The 24670-nt window shown below is 42.8% G+C and overlaps 1 protein-coding gene across 1 annotated transcript in view; it reads right to left on the bottom strand.

Annotated features, from left to right (window-relative positions):
- Positions 1–24670, bottom strand: part of USH2A (usherin) — a 584211-nt gene that overhangs the window by 246449 nt on the left and 313092 nt on the right. The window contains exons 37-38 of the mRNA XM_070728574.1: positions 17061–17212; positions 1235–1397 (exon numbers count right to left, since the gene is read on the bottom strand). Coding sequence (XP_070584675.1) covers positions 1235–1397; positions 17061–17212 — 315 coding nt within the window. The remainder of the gene's footprint in view (positions 1–1234; positions 1398–17060; positions 17213–24670) is intronic.

Here is a 24670-nt window from a genome sequence, read left to right as displayed (position 1 = left end):
TTTGTGGAATGTGATCTACTAAATTCAGACCTCCAATCTTGATGTCCTACATCAGGGTGCCAACCTCATATAATCACATTGCTGTCATGTGACATATCACAATGTTTCCCCTTTGCTAAAATAAGGTAGGACTAGCCAACACGTGATGCATCTGGCCCGTGGACTGCTAGATTAACATTCCTGTCCTACATGATGTCCAAAGAGCTTTTCTTCCTATGTTTGTTACAGAGGTAAAATAAAAGAATTTTTTTAAAAAAAAAGGTTCACAAATTTTAGCCATATAATTTAACCATAGTAATCTAAAAGGAAAAAAAAACCCCTGAAAATGCCAGATGTAATATTTTACTATTGATACTTTACAACAATAACAATAATATTGGCAGAAGATTGTGAACTCCATAAAAAACACCAGTGCAAAACAATTAATGTAAGCAGCAAACTCTATGGAGAAATTAATTTATTCACGGCACTATTTAGGATGAAATAAGAGCACATTACTTTGATATAATTATTTAGTTTCCCAGAACTGTTAATGAGTCAGGTGGTCTTAAAAATTTAATTAAAATAAATAAATACAATAGAGACACAGATATAATTTAAATAAGTCCATTACAGTCAACTTAACGTAGTCATGAGTAAGTTAAGTTCTTTTTTCTATAATGCAGCACAGTAATACACATAGATACATACTGATTACTAAACAATTTTACCACCCCGTTCTGCTCATTTTCCCCACACCTTTCTCCTCTTGAACTCCATGAGTCCCTCCCGTTTTTGCCCACCCTGTCCTGCTCATTTTCCCCACCTTTCTCTTCTCTTGAGCTCCACGAGTCTTTTCCCCATGCAGTTTGGATGGGGGGCGTTTGTCGCTGGGATTCAAAGCATTGCTGGCAAAAATGAAGGCAATCGAGGAGCCTCAGGTAAATCCTGGCGGTGATTACTAAACACTTCTACTAGAAAGGAGATTCCTACCCAGGTAGATTGGTGAAGGTATCCTTGTGAGTCTGAACCAACTTTTATGAATGATTGCTGAAGGCCAAACATCATATTTTCAAGTTCTATCAAAATCAATGTTTTCGGGTTTTTACTTTAAGTCAATTCTGTTGCTTTTGTGTTTCTATGCTATAGATTGAAGCAATATCAGATTCATGTTTTAATAAAACATTTATTCTGTAAACATCTCAAGGAGCAAGTAAAACTTCAGCTTTCCAATAATGTATCAAAATGTAAATACCTTTGTCAGCATAAAAGATTCCAGTGAAAAGAACAGCATACGTTATTTGCCCATTGGGTTCATCCAGAGGAGACCATTTCACTTTAACTTCTTTGGCTCCATCATTAATAACAAACAGTTCAATGTTTCCTTTAGGCACATCCTCAGCTGTATGAACTTTTACCTGGGTATTTCATAACATAGATAAGAAAGAGAATATGGTGCTGTAATCTAACCGTTGTAATCAAAGGCAAGGGCTCCCCGTCGTAGCTGCTACCGGTGCGTTTGTATGCATAGCTCTGCATGACAGGTGGTGAAATCTTATGCGAGGATACTTGCGCATGCGAGATTTCACTGATTTTTTTGGGCTCTTTTTTTTGGCTTATGTGCATGCGCAGAAAATCAGTGAAATCTCATGCGTGCAAGAATCCTTGCCTGAGATTTTGCTTCTTGTGCATGCACAGAAGCCAAATCTCACATGGGCATGCCCGTCCACCTGTCAGTCACATGGAGCTGCATGTGCAGGTTAATTTTCGCTAGCACACTATAGAGTGGCCTCTACCAGTAGGAACCCAATACTGGTGCTGCACCTATCATGTTGTTATGATGACTTCATCCATCCTCAAATGATTTGTCTGTCTAGGTAAATTAAAGTGGTTTCACAGCTCCATTCATAAAAAAGCAACACCTTATATTCAAACATAAATACTGGAATAGGAAAGAATAGCTTGTTTCTCAATATCAAATCAGCTTTGTGGAAGATGAGATCCAGTATTCTCCCCACCATTAGCATAGGTAGGAATGAAGCTGATAGCTTAGTCTATGGCTAAGAACTAGGGGTGGGTTCTTATTTTATTTATTTATTTATTTTGTCCAATGCATAATGAAGGATAATGAGATTAACCATGTAGAATATATATTAAAGAAAGGAAAGAAAGGAAGGAAGGAAGGAAGGATAGTGTTGTGGTTGGCTCTGGCCCAGCTCCTGCCCTAAGGAATGTGGAGGTGGATGCAGGGGAAACATCAACATGTCATAGGCCTGTTTTATTGCCAACAGAGTCAGGTAGTGCAGTTTCCTCGGACAAAGAAGAAGGTGGGGGTGACTTGGAAGAGGGGGGCTTGGCACACAGCCCAGGAAGCCCAGGAAGCCAATCTGTGCTGGCTTGGGCCATTGTGGAAGATTATCTGATCGTTGTTCTTCAGGACTGTGCCTTGCTGTTTGTTGATTTTTCATGACTTTGAAATCAAAGCAGAGCAAAGTGTGTGTGCTTCACTTCGTGGAAGAAGGAGGGCTGTGACGTTTTTTCACAGCTGCTAGATAAGTACTTAAGGACTGATTAAGGGGATTGTACAGACTACCAGGTTGTTTTGGGACGAGTGCTCTTTGCAATACAAAAAGGGTGCTTTGTTTCTTTTGAATTTTTGTGATAAAGAACATTGTTTTTGAACTTTCAAGTGTGTGTGTGTGTGTGTCTGAAATTTGTACCCTTGAATTTTTGGGAGACTCATACCATAGAGCCCGGCAGAACAGATAGGAGTGAAGTTATAAGAATAAAATGCAATACATCAATGGAAGATAGAGGAAGAGATATATGAGTGGAAGAAAATAAATATGAGATATAGGAGAGACAATTGGACAGGGAACGGAAGGCACCCTGGTGCACTTATGTATGCCCCTTACTGACCTCTTAAAAATCTGGAGAGGTCAATCGTGGATAGTCTAAGGGAAATATGTTGAGGGTTGTGGTTGCCACTATGGAGTCCAGTAGTGAGTTCAACACTTTGACAAATCGATTGCTAAAGTCATATTTTTTACAGTCTAGTTTGGAGTTGTTAATATTAAGGTTCTTCTTATCTTCCCTACTCATGCGCATCGTGATGTTTCACATACGCATGCTCATTTTGCTCACGTGCATGTGCATGTCCCCTGGCACAATTTTACTTTCAAGCATGCTCAGAGGGAAGATTTTACTTCCACGCATGCTCAGAAAACTGAAAAATCACAAAAAAATACAAAAAAAGATGGCAGCTACACAGATCATCAAAGACAGCGCGGGAGTCATTGCACCAAAATTGCATCATCAGTGAGCTTCTACCAGAGAGGTAGGAACCCACCTCTGCTAAGAACAGAATAGAATTGAATCATAGGCTAGAAGGGACTTTGAAGGTCTTCTAATCCAATCTCCTGTCCAAGTCAAGAGGTCTTAAAGCATCTTGGACAAGCTGAAATTGGGCATGGATAGTCTAGTAAAAAGAAGGGCTGGGGGGACATGATAGCTGTATACAGGTACTTAAGGGGTTGCCATGGAGGGGAGGGGATCACATTATTTTTCAGGGCACCAGAGAGCCGGATGAGGAACAACGGTTGGAAGCTGACCAAGGAAAGATTCAACCTGGAGATAAGGAAGAATTTCCTGATGGTGAGAGCGATCATCCAGTGGAACGGCCTGCCAGTGGAGGTTGTCAACTCCCCAACTTTGGACATTTTCAAGAGGAGATTGGACAGCCATTTGGCTGGGGTGCTTAAGCAGGGGGTTGGACTCGATGACCTGTAAGGTCCCTTTCAACTCTATTTCTATTTGGACCATTGGGCTGCTTTTTACCCTCCCTGGGCTTCAGAAAAGCCCCCTGAAGCCTGGGCAGGGTGAAAAATGGCTCAACTGGAAGCATTTCCAAACTTTGGTAGGTCCATTGGGTCTGTTTTTCACCATCCACAGGCTTCAGAAACCCTCCGGAGCCTGTGGATGGTGAAATGAAATGAACTTCTGGTTGTGCTGTTTTCATCCTCCCCAGGCTTCAGGAGTCTTTCCTGAAGCCTGGGGGAAGTGAAAACGACCTATCCCCACTCTCAGGAAGGCTGAAAAATCAGCTGGACGGTACCTCATGTGCCCTCAGATATGGTTCTGTGTGCCAACGGTGCCATAGGTTCACAATCATGGATCTAGATCATTTATGAATATATTGTAGAGTACTGGTCCTAAAACCGTGCCTCTGGTACCCCAGTGTTAACTTCCCTCTATGTGGATGCAGTTCCATTAAGGATTATGTATTGTGTGTGGTTTGTCAGCCAGTTCTGAAGCCATCTGATGGTGATACTGTCTAAACCACATTTTTCTAACTTAATATTTCAAAACAGGACCGGAATGAACTGACAGCAATTTACTAGTTTATCCTACTAATAGGTAGATATAATTTATAACTATTGCCACAGTTTTCCCCACCTCCCACTAATTCACTAATACATGGGTGAAAGTTTTCACCACCCCTATTATTAATATCTCCTATACCAAGAAGGTGCTTAGATCAAATTATCTTTAAAGTTGTTTTTAGCTATATGCTTTCCTTGATTGCTGGGTGGTGGTTACTTACAAAATGGAAAACATACATCCTAAAAATATATAGTAATGGGGGAACAAAGTAATTGCTGCTTGCTTTCCTGGCATAAGTAGGGAGAGGAAAGAAGCAGAGGAAATCATCAATTGGGAGCCTTGAAATGTCCATTCAGACAGAACATCTGATCAGCATCAGTGATAAGGCATGACACCCAGACTATGTGTTCTTAAATTGGCTTTATTTACAGCAATGTAAGAGTTTAAGGCAGCTGTACGGAATTGTGCAAAGAGAGCAAGGTTAAGATTAAGATTTAAAAGGGCATACTGTATATAAATAAAATACTTTTTTTTAAGTTTTGGAAATTCCTAAACAAGAAAATTCCAGTAGAGTAGATGAAATTAATTAAATAATTTATATTTAAAAATAAAAATGATGAATAAATGATTTGGGATGAAACTGAAACTGAAATAAGAGAAAGATGAAAAGAGCATTTAAAATTTGTATTGGAATGACAATAATATGCTTAAGAGTATAATTGTATAATTGAAACCAAAACAATAAATTTTAGAGTCTGCAAAAAAAAAAAGACGGAATGAAAAGTAAGTTATAAACACTGTGAAAATGTTGAAAAATGAAATTGCTACAGATATTGGTGGGATTGCTTGAGAAAAGTAAAAGCTGTGAAAAAAGCTGTGGTTTGCTTGTAAAGGGGCTGTGTGACATGTTTGACATATTCATAAAGGCAGCATCTGTGCCTAGAGTTGGAAGAATGCTATTATAGTAATACCTCAACTTACGAACTTAATTGGTCCGGGGAGGTGGTTCGTAAGGCGAAAAGTTTGTAAGACCAAACAATGTTTCCCATAGGAAACAATGTAAAAGTGATTAATGCGTGCAAGGGGAAATAAATCGCAAAATGGCGCTCTGCTGGGCGCCGCTGCCCGGCTGTCACCTTTTGAAACAGCCAGGGGGCTTCTTGGCGTTCTCCCGAACTCAAACCCAAACCCAAATTTTGCCGAACTTTTCAGGTTTGGGTTCGGGAGGCCACCGAGAAGCGCCGCCGCCTGCCTGTCACCTTTTGAAACAGCCGGGGACTTCTCGGAAGTTCGGCAAAAGTTCGGGTTCGGGTTCCAGACGCCGCCGAGAAGCACCCGGCTGTTTCAGAAGGTTACATCCTGGCGCCGGTGCCGGGCGGAGCACTGTTTTTGTGATCGCCGGCGGCATTTTCCACCGATCTGGAGGCTCAAACGGAGGTGGGGAATCCCAATAGGGAATTCCATGGGCGGAGCTTTGATGTCACGAAGACGTCCTTCCTGGTCGGCCGAAACATGGCCTCCAGGAACTGGGACATAGAAGGAAGAAAAACACAGAGACCGTGTGAAGATTGTGGCAGAAATTATCACCATTCCTTATGCAGATTTAAGAATGCCACATATAGATGATGTAGGAAAATAGGGCACCTAGTGAAGGTTTGCCATGTTGCACAGTCATCAAATGTCAAACCACCCAGATACGCCTTTGAAGACCACCCTTATATAGGACCAGATTGTAGTGGCAAAGACTGTTTTACTATCTACCGTGACTCACTTTGCCCAGAAACAATAATAGATTAGGCAAGTGCCAACAGAACAGACTTGGTTATAGTGAAGATGGTATATCATTGAAATAGTTGATGGACTAAACTGAGGGAAGATCATCTACACAAATGAATATCAACATGATGATTTGTAGTCAGTAATCAGTCTCTAAATATTCTGCCATTCTTTTTGTAATTTCTTTTGAACTATGCTGCTTATTTGGAAGTACGGAAACCAATAGGGGAATTTTGACCATGTTCAAGAGATTTCTTCTTTGTTTTATTAACAATTAAGGCTCAGAATCTATATGCATTATCTCTCTCTGATTAAATTATTTTGTACATTCCCTTTTATGAAAATTAATGTTTAACAGTGAAGCAAGGCTAGCAAATCCTAGTTTAATCTTTTTAATAGAAAAACAGAGTTGAAAGGGACCTTGGAGGTCTTCTAGTTCAACCCCCTGCTTAGGAAAATGATTGTCCAATATCTTCTTTAAAACCTACAAAGTTGATGCAGTCACAACTTCTAAAGGCAAGTCATTTGATTGATATATCCTTCCATTCCTCACCATCTTGTCAGAGCTGAAGAAGCTTCTTGGATGAGGAATGAAACATCTTCAAAGAATACACCCAGTTGCCTCTTGAAAAAGCACCTTTGAGACAACCATGACCTGGATGACTGAGAAGGACCGTTGTACCTACCTGAACGGTCTTCTCGCTGCACTGGAAGGAGAGTCCAACATGGGTAGTTAACCAATCTTATTGGTAGAGACTGAGTTAATTATTTATATATTAATTAGGTACCGCCCCCTTGTATCCCCCATGAGCTCAGTTTTAAAAACGAAGACAATGTAAGAGGATAACCAATTTTTATTGTCAACTATCCAACAAAAACAATGTCTTCCCAACTCCGGCGTCCCTGAACTTAAACAGTGCCGGGTGGGTTTGGACTCTCCTTCCAGTGCAGCGAGAAGACCGTTCAGGTAGGTACAACGGTCCTTCTCCACTGCAGCTGGAAGGAGAGTCCAACATGGGATATGCCAAAGATTAAGGCCCATGGGAGGGAGAAGGTCTTGTCAGGGACGTCGTGGAGGCACAAACTCGTTGCAAAACACGCCTTCCAAACGCTGCGTCCGCTGAAGCAAACGAATCCAACTTATAATGTTTAACAAAAGTGGAAGGGGCCGCCCAGGTTGCGGCCTTACAGATATCCTCTATGGATGCTTGCGTGGCCCAGGCAGCTGATGTGGCCGCGCTACGTGTTGAATGACCCGTCAGTCCTGGTGGTGGGGTCTGGTCCCTAGCCTTGTAAGCTTCCAAGATACAATCCTTGAGCCATCGACTAATGGACTTAGAAGACAGGCCTAAACCCATCTTATGTGGCGAAAATGATATGAACAACTGTTCAGATTTCCTGAAAGTCTCTGTACGTCTGATGTAAATTTTTAAGGCTCGCCTGACGTCAATTTTGTGCCATCGCAATTCAGATGGATGATTTCCATGAGTACAAAAGTCAGGTAGGATCAACTCTTGTTTTCTATGAAACACAGAATTCACCTTTGGTATGAAGGTGGGATCCAATCTTAGCACAACTCTGTCTGGATAAAATATACAGAGGTCTGATCTGACTGATAAGGCCGCTATTTCAGACACTCTACGTGCCGATGTGATTGCGACCAGGAAGGCCGTTTTAATAGATAATAGTCGTAGGGAAATGGACCTCAAAGGTTCAAACGGTGGTGTTGTCAAAGCTTTGAGTACCAATGTGAGATCCCATGACGGAAACCTCCGGACTGGCGGGCTGTGTTTGTTTGTAGCTCCTCGTAGAAAGTCCCTCACCCACGGGTGGAAGGCCAAGGAGCGCGCCTCTGGAACTTGTATCATAGTGGCAAGGGCTGCCACCTGCCTCTTTAGGGTATTAGGGGCTAACCCCCGGTCTATCCCATTCTGCAGAAATTCCAACACCGGAATTACCGATGTCTCCTTCGGATTCAGATGACGTTGTTCACAAAACTTACAGAATGCTTGCCAGGTTGCCTGGTAAATTCTTGATGTCGACGGACGTCGTGCTGCCTGCATTGTATCAATGACCTTCTCTGGTAACATTTGTTGCCTCAGCCTGCTCCTCTCAAGTGCCACACGGTTAGATGTAGCCACTGGGGATCCGGGTGTTGCAGGTTCCCTTGACTGAGGGCGATGATCCGGTCCGGAATCCTCCACGGTGATGACACCGATAGTGCCACCAGGTCGGAGAACCATGGACGTCGAGGCCAATGAGGCGCCACTAATAGCACCTCCGCTCTCTCTGCTAGGATCTTCTCCACCACCCTGGGAATGAGACTGGTGGGGGGAAAAGCATACATCAGACCGGGTGGCCAAGGAGAGAGAAGGGCGTTGGTCCCTTCCGCCCTTGGATCTGGAAAACGCGTGTAGAACCTGGGCAGTTGAGCATTCTGCTGACTGGCAAACAGATCCACTGAGGGAGTGCCGAATCTTTGGGTCATCTGCTGGAAGATGGCGGGATCCAAGCTCCATTCTGATGGATCCAGAATGGTCCTGCTCAGCCAGTCCGCCTGAGTATTGCTGACGCCGGCAATATGCTCGGCCGTCAAGGATGCCAAGTGGGTCTCGGCCCAATCGAAAAGATGGTTGGCTTCCTCCATGAGGCGCTGTGACCTCGTGCCCCCCTGATGGTTGAGATGGGCCCTGGTTGCAACATTGTCTGTCAGGACCCGCACGTGTCTGTCCTGCACTAGCGGGGTAAACGCTTGGAGGGCCAAAAACACCGCCCTCAATTCGAGGAAATTGATGTTGACTGGCTCCAAATCCTTGTCTGACCAGAGGCCTTGGGCCATGTGATGTCCAATGTGTGCGCCCCATCCGAAAAGACTGGCGTCTGTCGTGAGTGTTACTGGACTTTGGAGCCGGAATGGGGAACCTTTGCTTAAGGCTAGCGAAGTCCACCAGCGCAAGGACTCTCTGACTGCCCGTGGGACACGAACCTTTGTGTTGCAATGGCTCCTCCTGGTTCGCTGAGCTGGGAGCAAGAACCACTGCAGATCCCGGATGTGATGTCTTGCCCAGGGAACGATGCCTATGGCTGACACCAATGTCCCCAGGATTTTGGATAGCAATGCCAGGGGAACTCTCCTGTTGTGCTGAATGCTGGAGATCAGTTGCCGAATGGTACGTTGCCTGTCTGGAGAAAGAGATACCGTGTTTGATAAGGTATCTATGACTGCTCCGAGATGAAGCAACCTGGTGGTGGGAGATAGGTGACTTTTCTCCATATTGATCGTGAAACCGTGCGCCTCCAGTGTCTGCATCGTCCTGGCCAAGTCGTTCCTGGCTCCCAATGGCGACCTGGACAAAACGATTATGTCGTCCAGGTAAGCCATCAGTCGGACTGACCTCTGTCGCAGATCTGCCGTCAAAATGTCCAACAGTTTGGTGAAGGTTCGAGGGGCCGAGGAGAGGCCGAATGGCATGGCCCTGTATTGGAAATGCTTCCCCTCGGTGCAGAAGCGAAGGAACCGGCGATGACTGGGATGTATGGGCACGTGAAGGTACGCCTCCTTGAGGTCTATTGAGGTTAATAGATCGTGGGAGCGTATGGAAGATATGATTGTCTGTAAGGAGTGCATTCGAAACCTCCTGTACTTTATGAAAACATTCAGTTGTTTCAAGTTTAATATGAGCCGGCATCCTCCTGAGGCCTTGGGTACTATAAAGATCACGGAATAGAACCCCTTGCCCTCTTCCTGACGGGGTACCGGCTCGATAGCGTGAATGTCCAATAAATGCTTTATCTCCTCTCGGAGTTGTAGTCTCTTTTGTGAGTCCCGTATTACGGGGCAATGAAGGAAACGAGGTGGAGGAGACTGGACAAACTCCAGTCGAAGTCCATGTGAAACGGTGGCTAAGGCCCATTTGTCGGATGATGTGTGTTGCCAGGAGGGACTGTAATGTTGGAGTTTCCCTCCTATCGGCATCCCGGCTGAGTCACTTGGAGCGACGAAAGCCTCTCTGGTTACCGCCTCGAAAGGGCCGTCTCGATTGTTGGTAACCTCGGGGTCTGTCATGGAAGGATCCCCGGTCAGAACGAAAGGCCGGTTGGTTGTATTGGTTGTATTGACCTTGAGCAAAAGGTCGTTGGGCCTGACCCGTACCTGTATTGGCTTCCCATCGGGGGTTCTGGCGCCTTGCGTATGGGGCGGACCTGCGGTCCTGTCTCCTATTGGCCCTGGGGAGCACTTTCTTTTTGTCCCTGTCCTCAATGAGGACCTTCTCCAAACTCTCCCCGAAGAGCATGGATCCCTGGAATGGACTTGAGGCCAGCCGCCATTTAGATTTTAAGTCCGCTGGCCAATTTCTCAGCCAGAGAAGTCGTCGGGACGACATAGTGGTTGCCATGCTCCTAGCCGAGAACTTCGCCGCATGGAGGGTGGCATCTGCCGAGAATTCCGCTGCCGCTCGCAGCTTGCTCAGGTCCTGCCGGAGACGACCGTCCTCTGGCCCGAGCCTGGCCTGCATTTCCTGCAACCACATAATGGATGCTCTATTGATGAAGGATGCCGCGGCAGCCGCTCTGAATCCCCAGCCCGACACCTGATGCGCCTTCCTCAACAATATTTCCGCCTTCCTATCTTCTGGCCTCAGACTGTCGCCAGTTTCTGAGGGCACCAGCGCACTGGAAACCAGAGTCACTACTGGCTGGTCAATTGGCGGAAACTCTAGGAGTTTTTCGACCTCTTCGTCAAAGGTGTAAAACTTCCGTTCAATGTTCGAAGGCCCCTGCGCGGCCGCTGGGTGCTGCCAAGGGCGCTTAACTCCCTCTACAAATATGTGGGAGGCTGGGAAGTGTTCAGTCTCGGGCTGAGCTTCTTTAAGAAGTGCCTCAGAGGTCTTTGTCGTGTCAGTAGGGTCAGTTGTCTTAGGAGCAGCTGCAAGGTTCATCACCTGCTTGGCTTTACAAAGCAAGGTCCTGAAGAGTGCCGGTTTAAACAGTCCTACCGTTGGTGGCGGATCTGGCACTGTCTCGTCCTCTGACCAATCATATTCTCTGTCACTTTCCTCAAATTGTGGTTCCTCCATTAGCGACCCCACGCCAGAAGGGGGCGGTACAGTCCACGGATTTCTTTCTGGAGCCTGTTGTGGGGGCCTAGCGCTTTGTTGCGCCCCCGTAGCAATGCCCTGTGAGTAAACGTTGGCGATGATTTCCTGAAGATCAGGGGTCATCTGCTGCCAAGAGCCAGAGGGACCTCTTAAGCCTGCTGCTGTGGGTGTAAACGTAGCTGAAGGCCCCTGTAGGCTTCTGACCGAGTGTCCTGCAGACCCCGGTCTGTTCCAAGAAGTGCCAGGTGATGGCATGGCCTGAGGTATAGGTACAAATTGTCTCTCAGGCGACCAATCCCCTGTTAGCATGGCCCCAGTGGTCCCCAGGGGAGATTGGGAGATCAGCTGTTCAGGGGTCATTTGCTGCCGCTGTGTAAGGGGCAGTCCAGAAGGTGAGGGCTGCAAGGCCGCTTCCAGTTTCTTTTCAAGGGCCTTGATGCGCTTCTCTGCTTCCTTCAATGAGGAACTGGAAGATTGGGAGGCTTTAGACTTATCCTTTGCCTTCCCTTTGCCCTTATCCTTGGCAGCTGGGGAACTGCTTTTGTCAGTCCCTGCCTTCTCTTCCATTGTACTCACAGTTAGTAGTTCAGAAAAGTAATATTTGGCTCCACGCACTTGCAAGTCACAGCAAAAATGGCGCCTCGGCACTTTAGCCTCTTGCGCATGCGCACTGGGGTCTCATAGCCCACTCTCGCGCCTTTGCCGCCAGAATTGCCGTTTTTCGCGCCGAATTGGCCAAGATGGCGGCGCCCGTGCCATTCGCGGTCTTTTCGGGCTCGCCGCTCCGCGCCCTGCCACCAATGGCGGTCCCCGCCAGGGTGGTCGCCCTGGCTCTCGCCTCCGCTGTCCCGAACAGCCCGGTGGCCTCAGCGGTCGCGCTGTTGCAGCGGCGGCGACGGCAGCGCTATCCGCGGCTTTTTTCCTCCCCGGCGGCGGCGGTTTCGGCGGCGGCTCATTTCCCAGCCGCCGAACAGCTGATCGCTCTTTCGGCTCGCCTCGCCGATCTCGGGGAGCGATTCCAAGCCTCCCAGTGGGGGGGGCGGACCCCCCCACCTTCGGCTCGCAGCCTTAGTGTGGCCTCGGGGGCCAGGGACCTCCAGGCTGGATGCTCCTCTGCGGGGTGTTCCCTCGGAGGGAATACAAAACCCCTGAGGAGAATCGTTGGGGGTGCTGCCCGCGGAGGGCAGGGACCCCTTGCTGTCTATTCCACTGCTGTCAGCTATGCCTGAAAAACAAAGCAGAACATTAAACAGGTTACAACATTTTTTAAACATTTTTTTAACATTTTTAAATATATTTTTAAGCAATTTATTAGCTTTAATTAGCTTAGCTCAAACTCAGTAAGTCTCTACTCTTAGACTGAGTTTTTAAAACTGAGCTCATGGGGGATACAAGGGGGCGGTACCTAATTAATATATAAATAATTAACTCAGTCTCTACCAATAAGATTGGTTAACTACCCATGTTGGACTCTCCTTCCAGCTGCAGTGGAGAATCTCACAGACATTTAAGATTTGTTAATGCCAGTCTACACTATCTTGAAAAATCTTGAGTTCATTTCTAGGTCTTTTGTTTGAGTCTATAATCTCCGTTATTTGTTTTTGCCACTTTAATACCTTATCTTCAATTTTCACTGGAATAATTTGGAATAGAAAATTAATCCTTGGTGAAACATTAATTTTTGTTGCTAATATTCTCCCTTATCAGAACAAGTTTAATTTTTTTCAGTCTTACAATATCTTGCATTAAGTCTCCAAGTTACCTTTTAAGTAAGTCTTTATTGTTTTTCATTAAGTACAGTTTTAGGTATTTAACTGGTTTAATGGTGATATTAAATACTGTTATTTGGTTCAGAAATTGCTTTTCTTCTTTTTTTGCTTTTGCTTTTATTTTCTCTATGTTCACCTCAAATATATTTGACATTATCTCTCATATCATTACACTCTCTCATTTGTATTTGGGACAAATTCTTTAGTCAGGATGTATTAGATTAGGTGAAAAGACATAATAGGAATTATTTCCATAAATAGCCTTTTGAAACTACTTCAGATTTTAAAGTAGTGTTCTGTTTTAAATACAAGTTAATATTCTTAATTATAAATTTCCTAGCTTTTCATTGTCTGAAATCACATGCCACTTCTTTCGGGGGGAGGGGAATTAAAATATTATGCAAGAACAATTCTTAAATCTATGGATACAAATCTTTACTCTTGGCACATTAAATAAAAGATTTGCAATGAAAATAGCCAGAAGCAGAATATCACCTTATTGTTGGGAGATGCCCTTGTTTCTATTAGAAAGGAATCAGAGATTTAAGTTATCAATGATAAAAAGTGTGTGTGTGTGTGTGTGTGTGAGAGAGAGAGAGAGAGAGAGAGAGAGAGAGAGACAGACAGACAGACAGACAGACAGACAGACACTTTATAAAATCAAATGTGCTTCTGGTACTTTAATATTCTGGCAATACAGTGGTGCCTCTACCTAAGAACGGATGTACAGTCATACCTCGTCTTACGAACCTAATTAGTTCCAGGGGGAGGTTCGTAAAATGAAAGGTTCGTAAGACGAAATATTGTTTCCCATAGGAAACAATGTAAAGTCAATTAATCCGTGCAACCCAAAAAAACCCCGCCAAAAAACGGCGTTCGGCGACTGCTGGGAAGCCGCGTGGCTGTTTTAAAAGGTGACAGCCGGGCTGGGGGGCTTCCCAGCAACCTCCCGAACCCCGAACCCGGAAGTTCGGCAAAAGTTAGGGGTTCGGGAGGTTGCTGGGAAGCCCCTCCAGGCCGTCTGTCACCTTTTAAAACAGCCGCGTGGCTTCCCAGCAGCTTCCCGAAGCCGAACGCCAAACCCGAACTTCTGCGTTCGGCATTCGGAGACAGCTGGGAAGCCGCGCGGCTGTTTTAAAAGGTGACAGCTGGCCTGGGGGGCTTCCCAGCAATCTCCCGAACCCCGAAGTTCGGCAAAAGTTCGTGGTTCGGGAGGTTGCTTGGAAGCCCCCCAGGCCGGCTGTCACCTTTTAAAACAGCCACGCGGCTTCCCAGCTGTCTCCCGAAGCCGAACGCCAAACCCGAACTTCCGTGTTCGGCGTTCGGAGACAGCTGGGAAGCCACGCGGCTGTTTTAAAAGGACACAGCCGGGCGTCGGGGCTTCCCAGCAGCCCCCCAAACCCCGAACCCGGAAGTTCGGCAAAAGTTCGGGGTTCGGGGGGGTGCTGGGAAGCCCCCCAGCCCAGATGTGACCTTTTAAAACAGCCGCACGGCTTTCCAGCTGTCTCCCGAAGCCGAACGCCAAACCCGAACTTCCACGTTCGGCGTTCGGAGACAGCTGGGAAGCTGCGCGGCTGTTTTAAAAGGTGACAGCCGCGCTGGGGGGCTTCCCAGCAACCTCCCGAACCAAACCCGGGGTTCAGAAAAATTTTGCCTCTTCTTACGAACTTTTTTTGAGTTACGAACCGGCGTTCAGGAGGCTGCTGGGAAGCCCCGCCGCCCGGCTGTCACCTTTTAAAACAGCCGCGTGGCTTCCCAGCAGTCTCTGAATGCCGGTTCGTAACTCAAAAAAAGTTCGTAAGAAGAGGCAAAATTTTTCTGAACCCCGGGTTCGTATCACGAGTTGTTCGTAAGACGAGGGGTTCGTATCTTGAGGTACCACTGTACTTATGAACTTTTCTAGATAAGAACCGGGTGTTCAAAAATTTTTTGCTTCTTCTCAAGAACCAATTTCCACTTACAAACCTCAGCCTCCGAAACTGTAACTGGAAAAGGCAGGGAGAAGCCTCCGTGGGGCCTCTCTAGGAATCTCCTGGGAGGAAACAGGGCTGGAAAAGGTGAGGAGAAGCCTCCATGGGGCCTCTCTAGGAATTTCCTGGGAGGAAACAGGGTCAGAAAAGGCAGGGAGAAGCCTCTATTGGGCTCTAGGAATCTCCTGGGAGGAAACCTGGCCTCCACCCTCCCTGTGGTTTCCCCAATCGCATGCATTATTTACTTTTACATTGATTCCTATAGGAAAAATAGCTTCTTCTTACAAACTTTTCTACTGGTCATGGAACGAATTAAGTTTGTAAGTAGAGGTACTTCAGTTTTTGTGACGAAAGATGGGTAGCTGGTCAGGAAAATAGAGTGGGGTTTTTCTTTTTGGGAATGTAGTACAGATAATCACTGATCAGTTAAGAGACAGATACAGGATTTGTCCTTAGGTACAGAAGCTGATTGGTTGACTCTGGAGTCACTTCCTCCCTGTTGGCCCTAATTCCCAGACCTATCTACCAATCTGCACTGGGTCAGCATATTCAATCACAACACATAACTTTAAACAAGGCTTTTTTATGCTTCTGTAGATTGATTCAGGCTGATAGTAATAATTAGGTAAACTGCAATTTCTCTATTATGAAGAGGAGGACCCGTGGGCTGAAAGCCCTGTATTATCGCAAGAGATAATGCAAAAGGCAAATAAACTACATCAATGTCACACGGGGAGTGATCTTAGAAATAATGATGTTGTACCCAGGATGGGATAACTTAAAAGAGGACAAGAAAATATTTTAAGGAGGTGGGTCTACCAGCATAGTTATTTTCATGTATTATGAATAGGCTTATGCAGTAAGAAATATATGAAAGACAAACAACAACAATTTAACAAGAATTAGTGGAGAGAGAAAGAGAGGGAGGGAGAAATGAGAGAGAGAGAAGAAAGAGTAAAAAAAATGGCAAAAAGCCACTTGTGCTTTTAAGAGTAAATATTCATCTGTCCCATTCAAGCTCTACAATGTTTAATGGTAATAAAGTCCACAATTCTGTTTTAAAAATGGATGATATTACTAGCATTTTAAAGTAATGCATTTTTGGAAGAAAATGGAAAACCCTAGACAAAATAAAAATATATAAATTGTGATATTTCTTCCTCGGGCAATCTTCACACAGCAAAGGTGTTATTACAAACTGAGAGATTTGTTAAGTACAATTTTGCCAGAAATGCTAGAATGTGTACTTCTAACTCCCACCACCACCCATTTTGAATATGATGAGGAAAATGAGGGGTTTTATGTCACAGATTTTATTCGGAAGGAGTAAATTCAGCTCCACAAATGCAGAGAATATGTTATTTTTGGCACAACATAATATAGTGCTTGAACTGTTTTTTAATCAGGGAAATATAATAAAGAAACATATAGTATACATTGCAATAATATTTTACACTGTTAAAGTATGTATTACAAGAGCACAACATCGCAAAACTGTAAAATGATTAAGATTAAAGAATAATATAAATATCATTTAAATTATAAAATGTTTGCTTTCAATGTCAAGAGAAACTCATATTAAAAATTCTCATGCATAGTTTGCTGCTTCACTACATTGTTATATATTTAATTTTAAACTCAGATTCGCAGTTTTTTAAAACAAGCTATCACTTTGGACAACATCTTTCAAGGTGTGATGCATAATTTGTTTGATCTTCTATGAATGTTTCACACAATACTTTTTCAGGCAAAGAAACGCTTGCAAATTTTTCCCTCTCCTGGAATAGCAATTCTTTAATTTTGTCCTTATAAGTCAGATTGAACCAAGTGGTCCCTTAATTTCAATTATAGACATTTTTCTCTCATTTCTCTCCTCCCCAATGTCTCCAATTTTACTGTATCTATATGGTATTTTGAAAAAGTGCTTAGTAGTAAGCTATTTGAATCCACTGCAGCTTTTAATGGCATTTGTGTAAAATGTCAGACAGGTTAATACTGACCAGTGTGAATCGACACCATTTACTTTGATATTCAGTAGCAAATGACATTTATTGAATTCTCAGAATATAAATGGGAGAACTCACCAGTGGGCCCAAAGCACAGCCGTTTGCTGTGCATGCTTGAACTCTGAAGGCATGAAGACTCCAAGGAGAAAGGCCAGAAATATAATAGGTCACTTTTGAGGAATTCTGTACCAGAATTCCATTCATGTACAATCCATAACTAGTAATAAATCCTATTTTGAAAACAATAGCAATAAAAAAGAAACGTATTAACTGTTAAATCACAATAAAGGTACATTTGAAAAATTACATTAACCTGGGAGAGGATCAAATTAAACTCAATGAAGCCTATTTCAGAATATATATTTATAAGTAGTCCTCAACTTACAACCATTCATTTAGTGAGTACTCTAAGTTGCAATGGTACTGAAAAATGACTTACAACCTTAGACCTCAGCCTTACAACTGTAAGGGCATCCTTACAGTTATGTGATCAAAATTTAGATGCTTAGTAACCTCTATATACATTTGCAATGGTTGCGGATTCCCAAGGTCACCTGATCGCTATTTGCAAGTCTTCCGGCTTTGCTCAATGACCACATGATTCACCCAGCTGCAGAGATTTGTTTAACAACCATTGCAAAATGTTGCAATATTCACCATAACTCACATAACAACCATCTTGCTTAGCAAAAAGAAATTCAAGTCCCAATTGCGGTCATAAGTCAAGGATCTATCTATCTATCTATCTATCTATCTATCTATCTATCTATCTATCTATCTATCTCTATCTATCTATCTATCTATCTATCTATCTATCTATCTATCTATCTATCTATCTATCTATCTATCTATCTATCAGACTTACATGCTGCCCTTCTCCAAAGACTCAGGGCAGCTCACAACATATAAAAATACAATACAAAACAATTCTAAGCCCAATTATAAAACTCATCTAAAAACCCAAGTTATAATATCATACAACCCCACTCATTCATATCACAATCATACTGACAGCCAGAGCAAGATGTTAGAGTTCAACGGCCCCAAGCCTGCCAGCAAAGGTGAGTTTCTAAAGCTTTCTGGAAGATCAGGAGAGTGGGGGCAATGCAAATCTCTGGGGGGAGTTGATTCCAGAGGGTCGGAGCTTCCCCAGAGAAGGCCCTTTCCCTAGGGCCCGCCAGACAGCAATGCTTGATTGATGGCACGTGGAGAAGGCTGACTCTGTGGGCTCTGACCAGTCTCTGGGATAGATGAGGCTGGAGACGGTCCCATAAGTAACCTGGTCCTAGGCCATGTAGGGCTTTATAGGTAATGACCAACACTTTGAATTGTGTTCAGAGACCAATTGGTAGCCAATGCAGCTCACGGAGTGTTGTAGATACATGGACAAATCTTGGTAGGCCCGTGACAGCTCTCACAGCTGCATTATGTATATACAATATTTAAAAGTTTTGTATGGCTACTCATAAGCAGAACTCTAGGTGGCTCACAACAATAAAACCAATAACTATGTAACTGTAATTAAACCTGGAAAGAATGTATTCCAATGAAATTCGAGTAATTCAGATTCAATTACCTTGACTCTCTATGGCAGAGGTCTTCAAACTTGGCAACTTTAAGACTTGTGGACTTCAACTCCCAGAATTCTCCAGCCAGCCATGCTGCTGGAGAATTCTGGGAGTTGAAGTCCACAAGTCTTAAAGCTGCCAAGTTTGAAGAATTCTGCTCTATGGTATAAGAATAAGGGAAGAGAAGAAGAAAAAACTCTGTCAGACTTTCAAGATTCTGTTGCCATTGTATACTTAGACAGAGTTCCAGCATTCCAGTTTCCTGAACTTACTGCAAAGAAGTATGTGCCAACATTTAGATTTTATCCATGGGAGTGTGTTTTTAGATTCAGACATTCTGGAAATGTGTGAGAGGTTCCTCACAGAATATGTTTTTAAATAGACTCCGAATTGAAAGATTCGGTGTAATTCTGTTTCACAATACCATACTGCATAAAAACACACATGTGCATAAAAATAAGGAAATATTTAAATTCTAATCAGAAAAAAATAACTAATGGACCATATTTTCAACATAATGCAACCATTCAGAAGCAATCTGTATCTTTTCATTGCAACAGTAGTTGCCAAATTTATTATAAATAAGAACATCTGTGGTATAAATTATGGCGTTTTCATTATTATTTCACGCAGAAATATTATGAGTTATACCACTCGTTTGTTTATTGAAAAAGTGATCATCTGCCCTTTCTTTGAACAGACTTGCAGGAGAGGGGTCCAGAATTATTCCTGATCATTTGGTAGCAGCTAGATGTATATTTGACTATAGTTAGACTATGGAAAAGCAAACATATTACTTCAAAATTAAAACAATGAGCATTTACTATGGTACTGATTTATCTGTTAAGTTAATTTGTTACTTTCTCCCAAAGTTGTGCACAGAGAGGTTTCTCTATTTTGTCCCCTACAATCACCTTGTGCGATAGATTGGGGGAAGAGCTTCCATAACAAATGATGGCTTCACAATCCTTCGTCAGTGGGTTAATCTCTAGTCTAGTAATGGCGAACCTTTTTTCCCCTCAGGTGCCGAAAGCATGTGCGTGCACACTATTGCACACATGAATACCCACACCCATAATTCAATGTCTGGGGAGGGCGAAAATGGCTTTCCCTGCCCACCAGAGGCCCTGTAGAGGCCACAAATGGCCTATTTCCTGACTTTTGGTGGGCCCAGTGGGCCCATTTTTTGCCCTCCCCAAACTCCAGAAGCTTCCCTGGAGTCTGAGGGGAGTGAAAATGCCCTCCCCCACCCCATGGAGGCTCCCCGGAAGCAAAAAACACTCTCCCAAAACCTGCTAAAAGTCAGCTGATCAGCACGCACATGTATGCTGGAGCTAAGTTGCTGGAGCTATGTTGAGGGCAACAGCTCATGTGCCAGCAGATATGGCTTCACATGCCATGTACGGCACATGTGTAATAGGTTCGCCATCACTGCTGTAGTCCATGTCGCTTTGCTGCCCCATTTATAAAAACATTTCATTACATTCACAGTACAATATATGAGTAACTGATTAATTGGAAAAGCAGATCCTTGCATGGAGAATGGGACAGGAGTAATTATGTAATTGCATGACAGGACATCATAGATAAGAAAGTACTCTATCTCGTCCCCTCTCCTCATTGTATGTTATATTTCTAATGTATATATATTTCAGAGAATAATTTCTATAAAATTATTTCAGTTTTTCTCACAAAAGTTAAGAAGTGACAAGACAAATGTAGAGATGTTTCTAAAGTGATCTTCTCCAACCTAAAGTCATACTGCAAGAAAATAATTGTATTTTAACACACCACATAAAATAGAATTTATAACTACCCTTTTGCCCCAAATGTAATTCCTGACAGTTTTTTCTCTACATGTTTGTCCACTTACATACTTATTTTAATATGATTCTGTTTCACCTGTGATATGTATTATAGTGCTAATATTTGTTCCATCAAAAACCTTGGGGAAATTTCTTTGGTTGGCAATCGACATGAAGATTTTCTATTCTCCAGGCATAATTAAACTATCTTAATGTAAAAGCATTCTTTCAGCATCAAGCTGCTGTATAAATTATTGCTGTTGTAATAAAACTGAAATAATTGTTTTTATCCACTGGGATGTAAAATTTGAAATATACTGAATCAAAAGGTACTAATACAAGAATTCAATAGATATATATAATAACATCTCAGGCCAATGTTTCTAAATAGCCTCAGATAGCTGAAAATTACTCCAAGTAAGGTAATGTCTGACAAGAATACTTTAGATTTTCCCTCAATGGACCATGTATGCCTCTAGGAGAAGAAAATTGCCATGGGCTGGGGGGTTATAATCCAGATTTGCAATGCCTCGGGTTGCCCTTTGCACACCTATGAACTTCTGATATTTAATATAAGCTGAATTGTTTCCCATATCATGAAACAGTGTTTGAAAATGCTGCATCCAACACTTTCTGCTCTAGGGCAAAAACATTTCATCCCAATTACTTTCCTGCTTCTCTCCTTCTCTTTTACCACATTATTTCTGGCTATTCCTTCTAGCGCATTTTGAAAGGAGCTTTACCATCATGTTACCATGCCTTCTCTTATTTCTTCACTCTAACCAAATAATTTCACACAGGTGGCAAATCTTTAGCATATTGTATTCAGAACCAGGAAGTGAAAGAACAGGAAATTAACAGCAAAGATATTCCTGCTGGGGAAAAAATGAAGAGGAAAGGGAGCGGGGAAAATATCTCACCCATATCTAAAAGAACTTTTGGGTCTTATCCATAGCTGTTACAGCCCTCCTGAATTGAATTTTATTCCAACTCCCCATCCTCTAATTGCAATGCTACTGTTTTCTGTGTAACAGGTAATATCATGGATTTCAGTTACTTAGGCATCACTTACTAGAGTGATTTACCAACCAAAGTTGCTAGAAGATTGCAAAGTTTTTTTCTGATTGTTAGCAGACTGGAGAGACATCCTAAAGATACTTCCAAGCTTTGGATTTCATAGTTTCATGGTTTAAATTCATGGTTTAGCATATATTCCTTTAAAGGAAAATATTTGTACTTCAGGTTGAGCTCAGGGTTAAAATGAGGGATCTGTAGATATTCTCTACAAGCAGAATATACTTGACATCAATAAACTGTTCTAAATTGAAGCGCAGCAGATTTCCAATGCTATTAATATTCTTTCATATTTGTCTCTATAACTCACTTAATAGTTTAGGAATCACTTTTTAAGAGATCTAGTTTACTTGGGCTCCAAGTGACATCTCAGTGATATCTGATTTGGTTTCCAACTGATTGTTTTATAAGAAGTTGGGATTCAAGAGTGCTGGAAATCCAAAAAAGAACCTAAGTGCAGTAATTAAAATGCCGAAAGTTCAACTAAAAATAAAATAAAATGCTCATAGTTTTCTTAGATGCACCACATACCCATATATCAATGAATGCTAATAGACATAGACATCATATATGCAGTATATTATTTAAACACAAAATAATAGAAAAAACTTTGCTTCTACCTAAATTGCATAAAGAGAGAAAGTGGAGAAGACCTTCTACTTATCTGCCCCGATAAATTCATAAATACACACACACACATATATAATATGATATAAATAAAAAACCAGTTACTTCCTAGACTATACACTAGTAATGCAGGCTTTTTCCTGTAATATTATTACCTGATCTCATGAATTCTTTTTCATGAGCAAGGGTTGGGTAAAACATTTCATGAGTCAGATCCACTGGTGTCAGTACATTATTATTATTATTATTATTATTATTATTATTATTATTATTAATATTTATATGCCGCCCCTCTCCGTAAAATCGGGGAGGCTTACAGCAATGATAAAAACAATATGTAATGACAAATCTAATAGTTAGAATCTAATATAATAATAATACATTTAAAAAGTCTAAAAAACAAGAAACCCCAATATATAAAAACATCCATACAGTCATATCATACACAAAAAACTACATAGGCAGGGGGAGATCTTTCAGTTCCCCCACGCTTGATGACAGAGGTGGGTTTTAAGGAGTTTACGAAAGGCAAGGAGGGTGGGGGCAGTTCTAATCTCTGGAGGGAGCTGATTCCAGAGGGTCAGGGCTGCCACAGAGAAGGCTCTTCCCTTGGGTCCCGCCAAATGACATTGTTTAGTTAGTGAGTATATATCTATATACACATAGTAAAATACATGATGTATGCTAAACCATGAAGCCATTAAATTAAATTTAAACCATGAAGCTATGAAATCTAACTCTGTGGGACCTAACCGGTTGCTGGGATTCGTGCAGCAGAAGGTGGTCTCGTAGGTACCCTGGTCTGGTGCCATGAAGGGCTGTGGAGTGGAACTGCTATTCCAAAATCCCAATCCTGGATTCTGTCCCTGATTTAAAGATCCTGTGGCAATAGGTTCCTACATCATGATAAACTAAATGGGAAAGATGAAGGAGCGCCATATAGCGGAGAAGAACATTTTGTCTACAAGTAGTCCTTGCTCAGAGGTGGGCTGTTGATGGAATGGCTAATTGCGCGCAGCTCTGCAGTTCTGGAATGCGAGTGTGGGACTGAGTGCAATTTTACTTCCTACACCTGTGCAGGATGCAAAATCTTGCATGGGGATGCTCATGTGGGCACGTTTGGTGAGGTATTTTGCTTCCCGCATGCCACAACCTCGCTGACACACTCGCATTCCAAAGCCATGGAGCTTTTAGGAATCCTGAAGGATTAGGAATTAGGAATCCCAAAGGATTTATTAGAATTAATAAGAATTATTAATTAGGAATTAGAATTATGAATTAGAATTAGGAATCCTGAAGGACTCCGCTGCGTCTGAGTCCTTCGGGATTGGCGTCACAGAAGTCAAATTAAATAAAAAAATTAAAAAATTAGCCATTCCAGCAGCAGCCCACTTTTGTCCTTGCTTAACGACCAGTCATTTATACCCCGTAAAACATACTTGACCATTGTAAATTATTGTGCTGCCCTCCCATGGTTACGTGAACACATAATGGATAGGACAGCTTCAATGTTTCTGGCAAAAAAAAATTCTCACTCATGTGTTCTGCCGGCGTGTTTCAACCGCCCGTAATTACAGGATAATTAGTCCAGGAAGACACACACCACACAATAAAAGGAAAACCCAAAAGTTTTTATAAACAGAAAAACAGAAACAGCTCCCTTTTTAAATATCAAAGGGATTTTCTGGTTCACACAAGGCACAGGTTAAATGCAATCCAATTGCTCACCCAATAACTGGGAAATTGAGTCCAATTCTAAAGTCCAGAGAGTCCACACAGAATCTTGAACAGCACAAAAACCACAATCTTGATGAAACAATGAATCAGATAAACTGCCATGAGGCTAAAACACCAGGCTGCACTTTTATCTGTAGCACTAATTACAGCAGCCCCACCCAACCACAGGTGGCCTCATTTTCTCTTGTAATAATCCTTCAGTTGTTGTCTCCTATGCATCACTCTACACATGTGTGGATGTGTCATTAATTCTTGTTCAGAATCCAGGGATGATACAGATGATTGATCTCCTCCTGGGCTGTCTGCCAAACTCCCCTCTTCCCTGTCACTCACGCTTCCTTGGTCAGAGGAGGCTTCGTCGGGAGCAAAAAAGGCCTGCGGCATGTGGATGTTTCCCCCACATCCACCTGCATATTCCTTGGGGCAGGAGCTGGGCCAGAGCTAACCACAGCACTCATGCAAATGAATGAATTCACTTAACAATTATGGCATTAGGATTGATAATCATGGGTTCACATAATGAACATTGTGGGGAAAAAAACCCTGAAAAATGGCACATGGGTGCTTTGACTTCCAGGTTCACTTACAGCCATAAATTGAATACCTCTACAGTGGTCTACTGGGAAACTGCTCTCAAGGTACCCAATAACTGCAGTTCCATATAAGCTATACCAGCTATGCTTAGATATCAAGACCAACAGTTTTGAACAAAAGCCTATTCCATAAAAATACTGAAAGAACATATATGACCGAAATCCTTCCTTGATTTAAAAGATTATAAAAAACGTTTTTGGCAGCCATGACTGCTGATTGGATCTGATAATTCAGCATAATTTATACTGCATCTTTTTGGATTGAACTTTAGATTTGAGGTCTG

Source organism: Erythrolamprus reginae, chromosome 1 (assembly GCF_031021105.1).
Source record: "Erythrolamprus reginae isolate rEryReg1 chromosome 1, rEryReg1.hap1, whole genome shotgun sequence".
Taxonomy (NCBI): domain Eukaryota; kingdom Metazoa; phylum Chordata; class Lepidosauria; order Squamata; family Dipsadidae; genus Erythrolamprus; species Erythrolamprus reginae.
The sequence above is the reverse complement of the archived record's forward strand: the minus strand, read 5'-3'. Positions and strand labels throughout refer to the sequence as shown.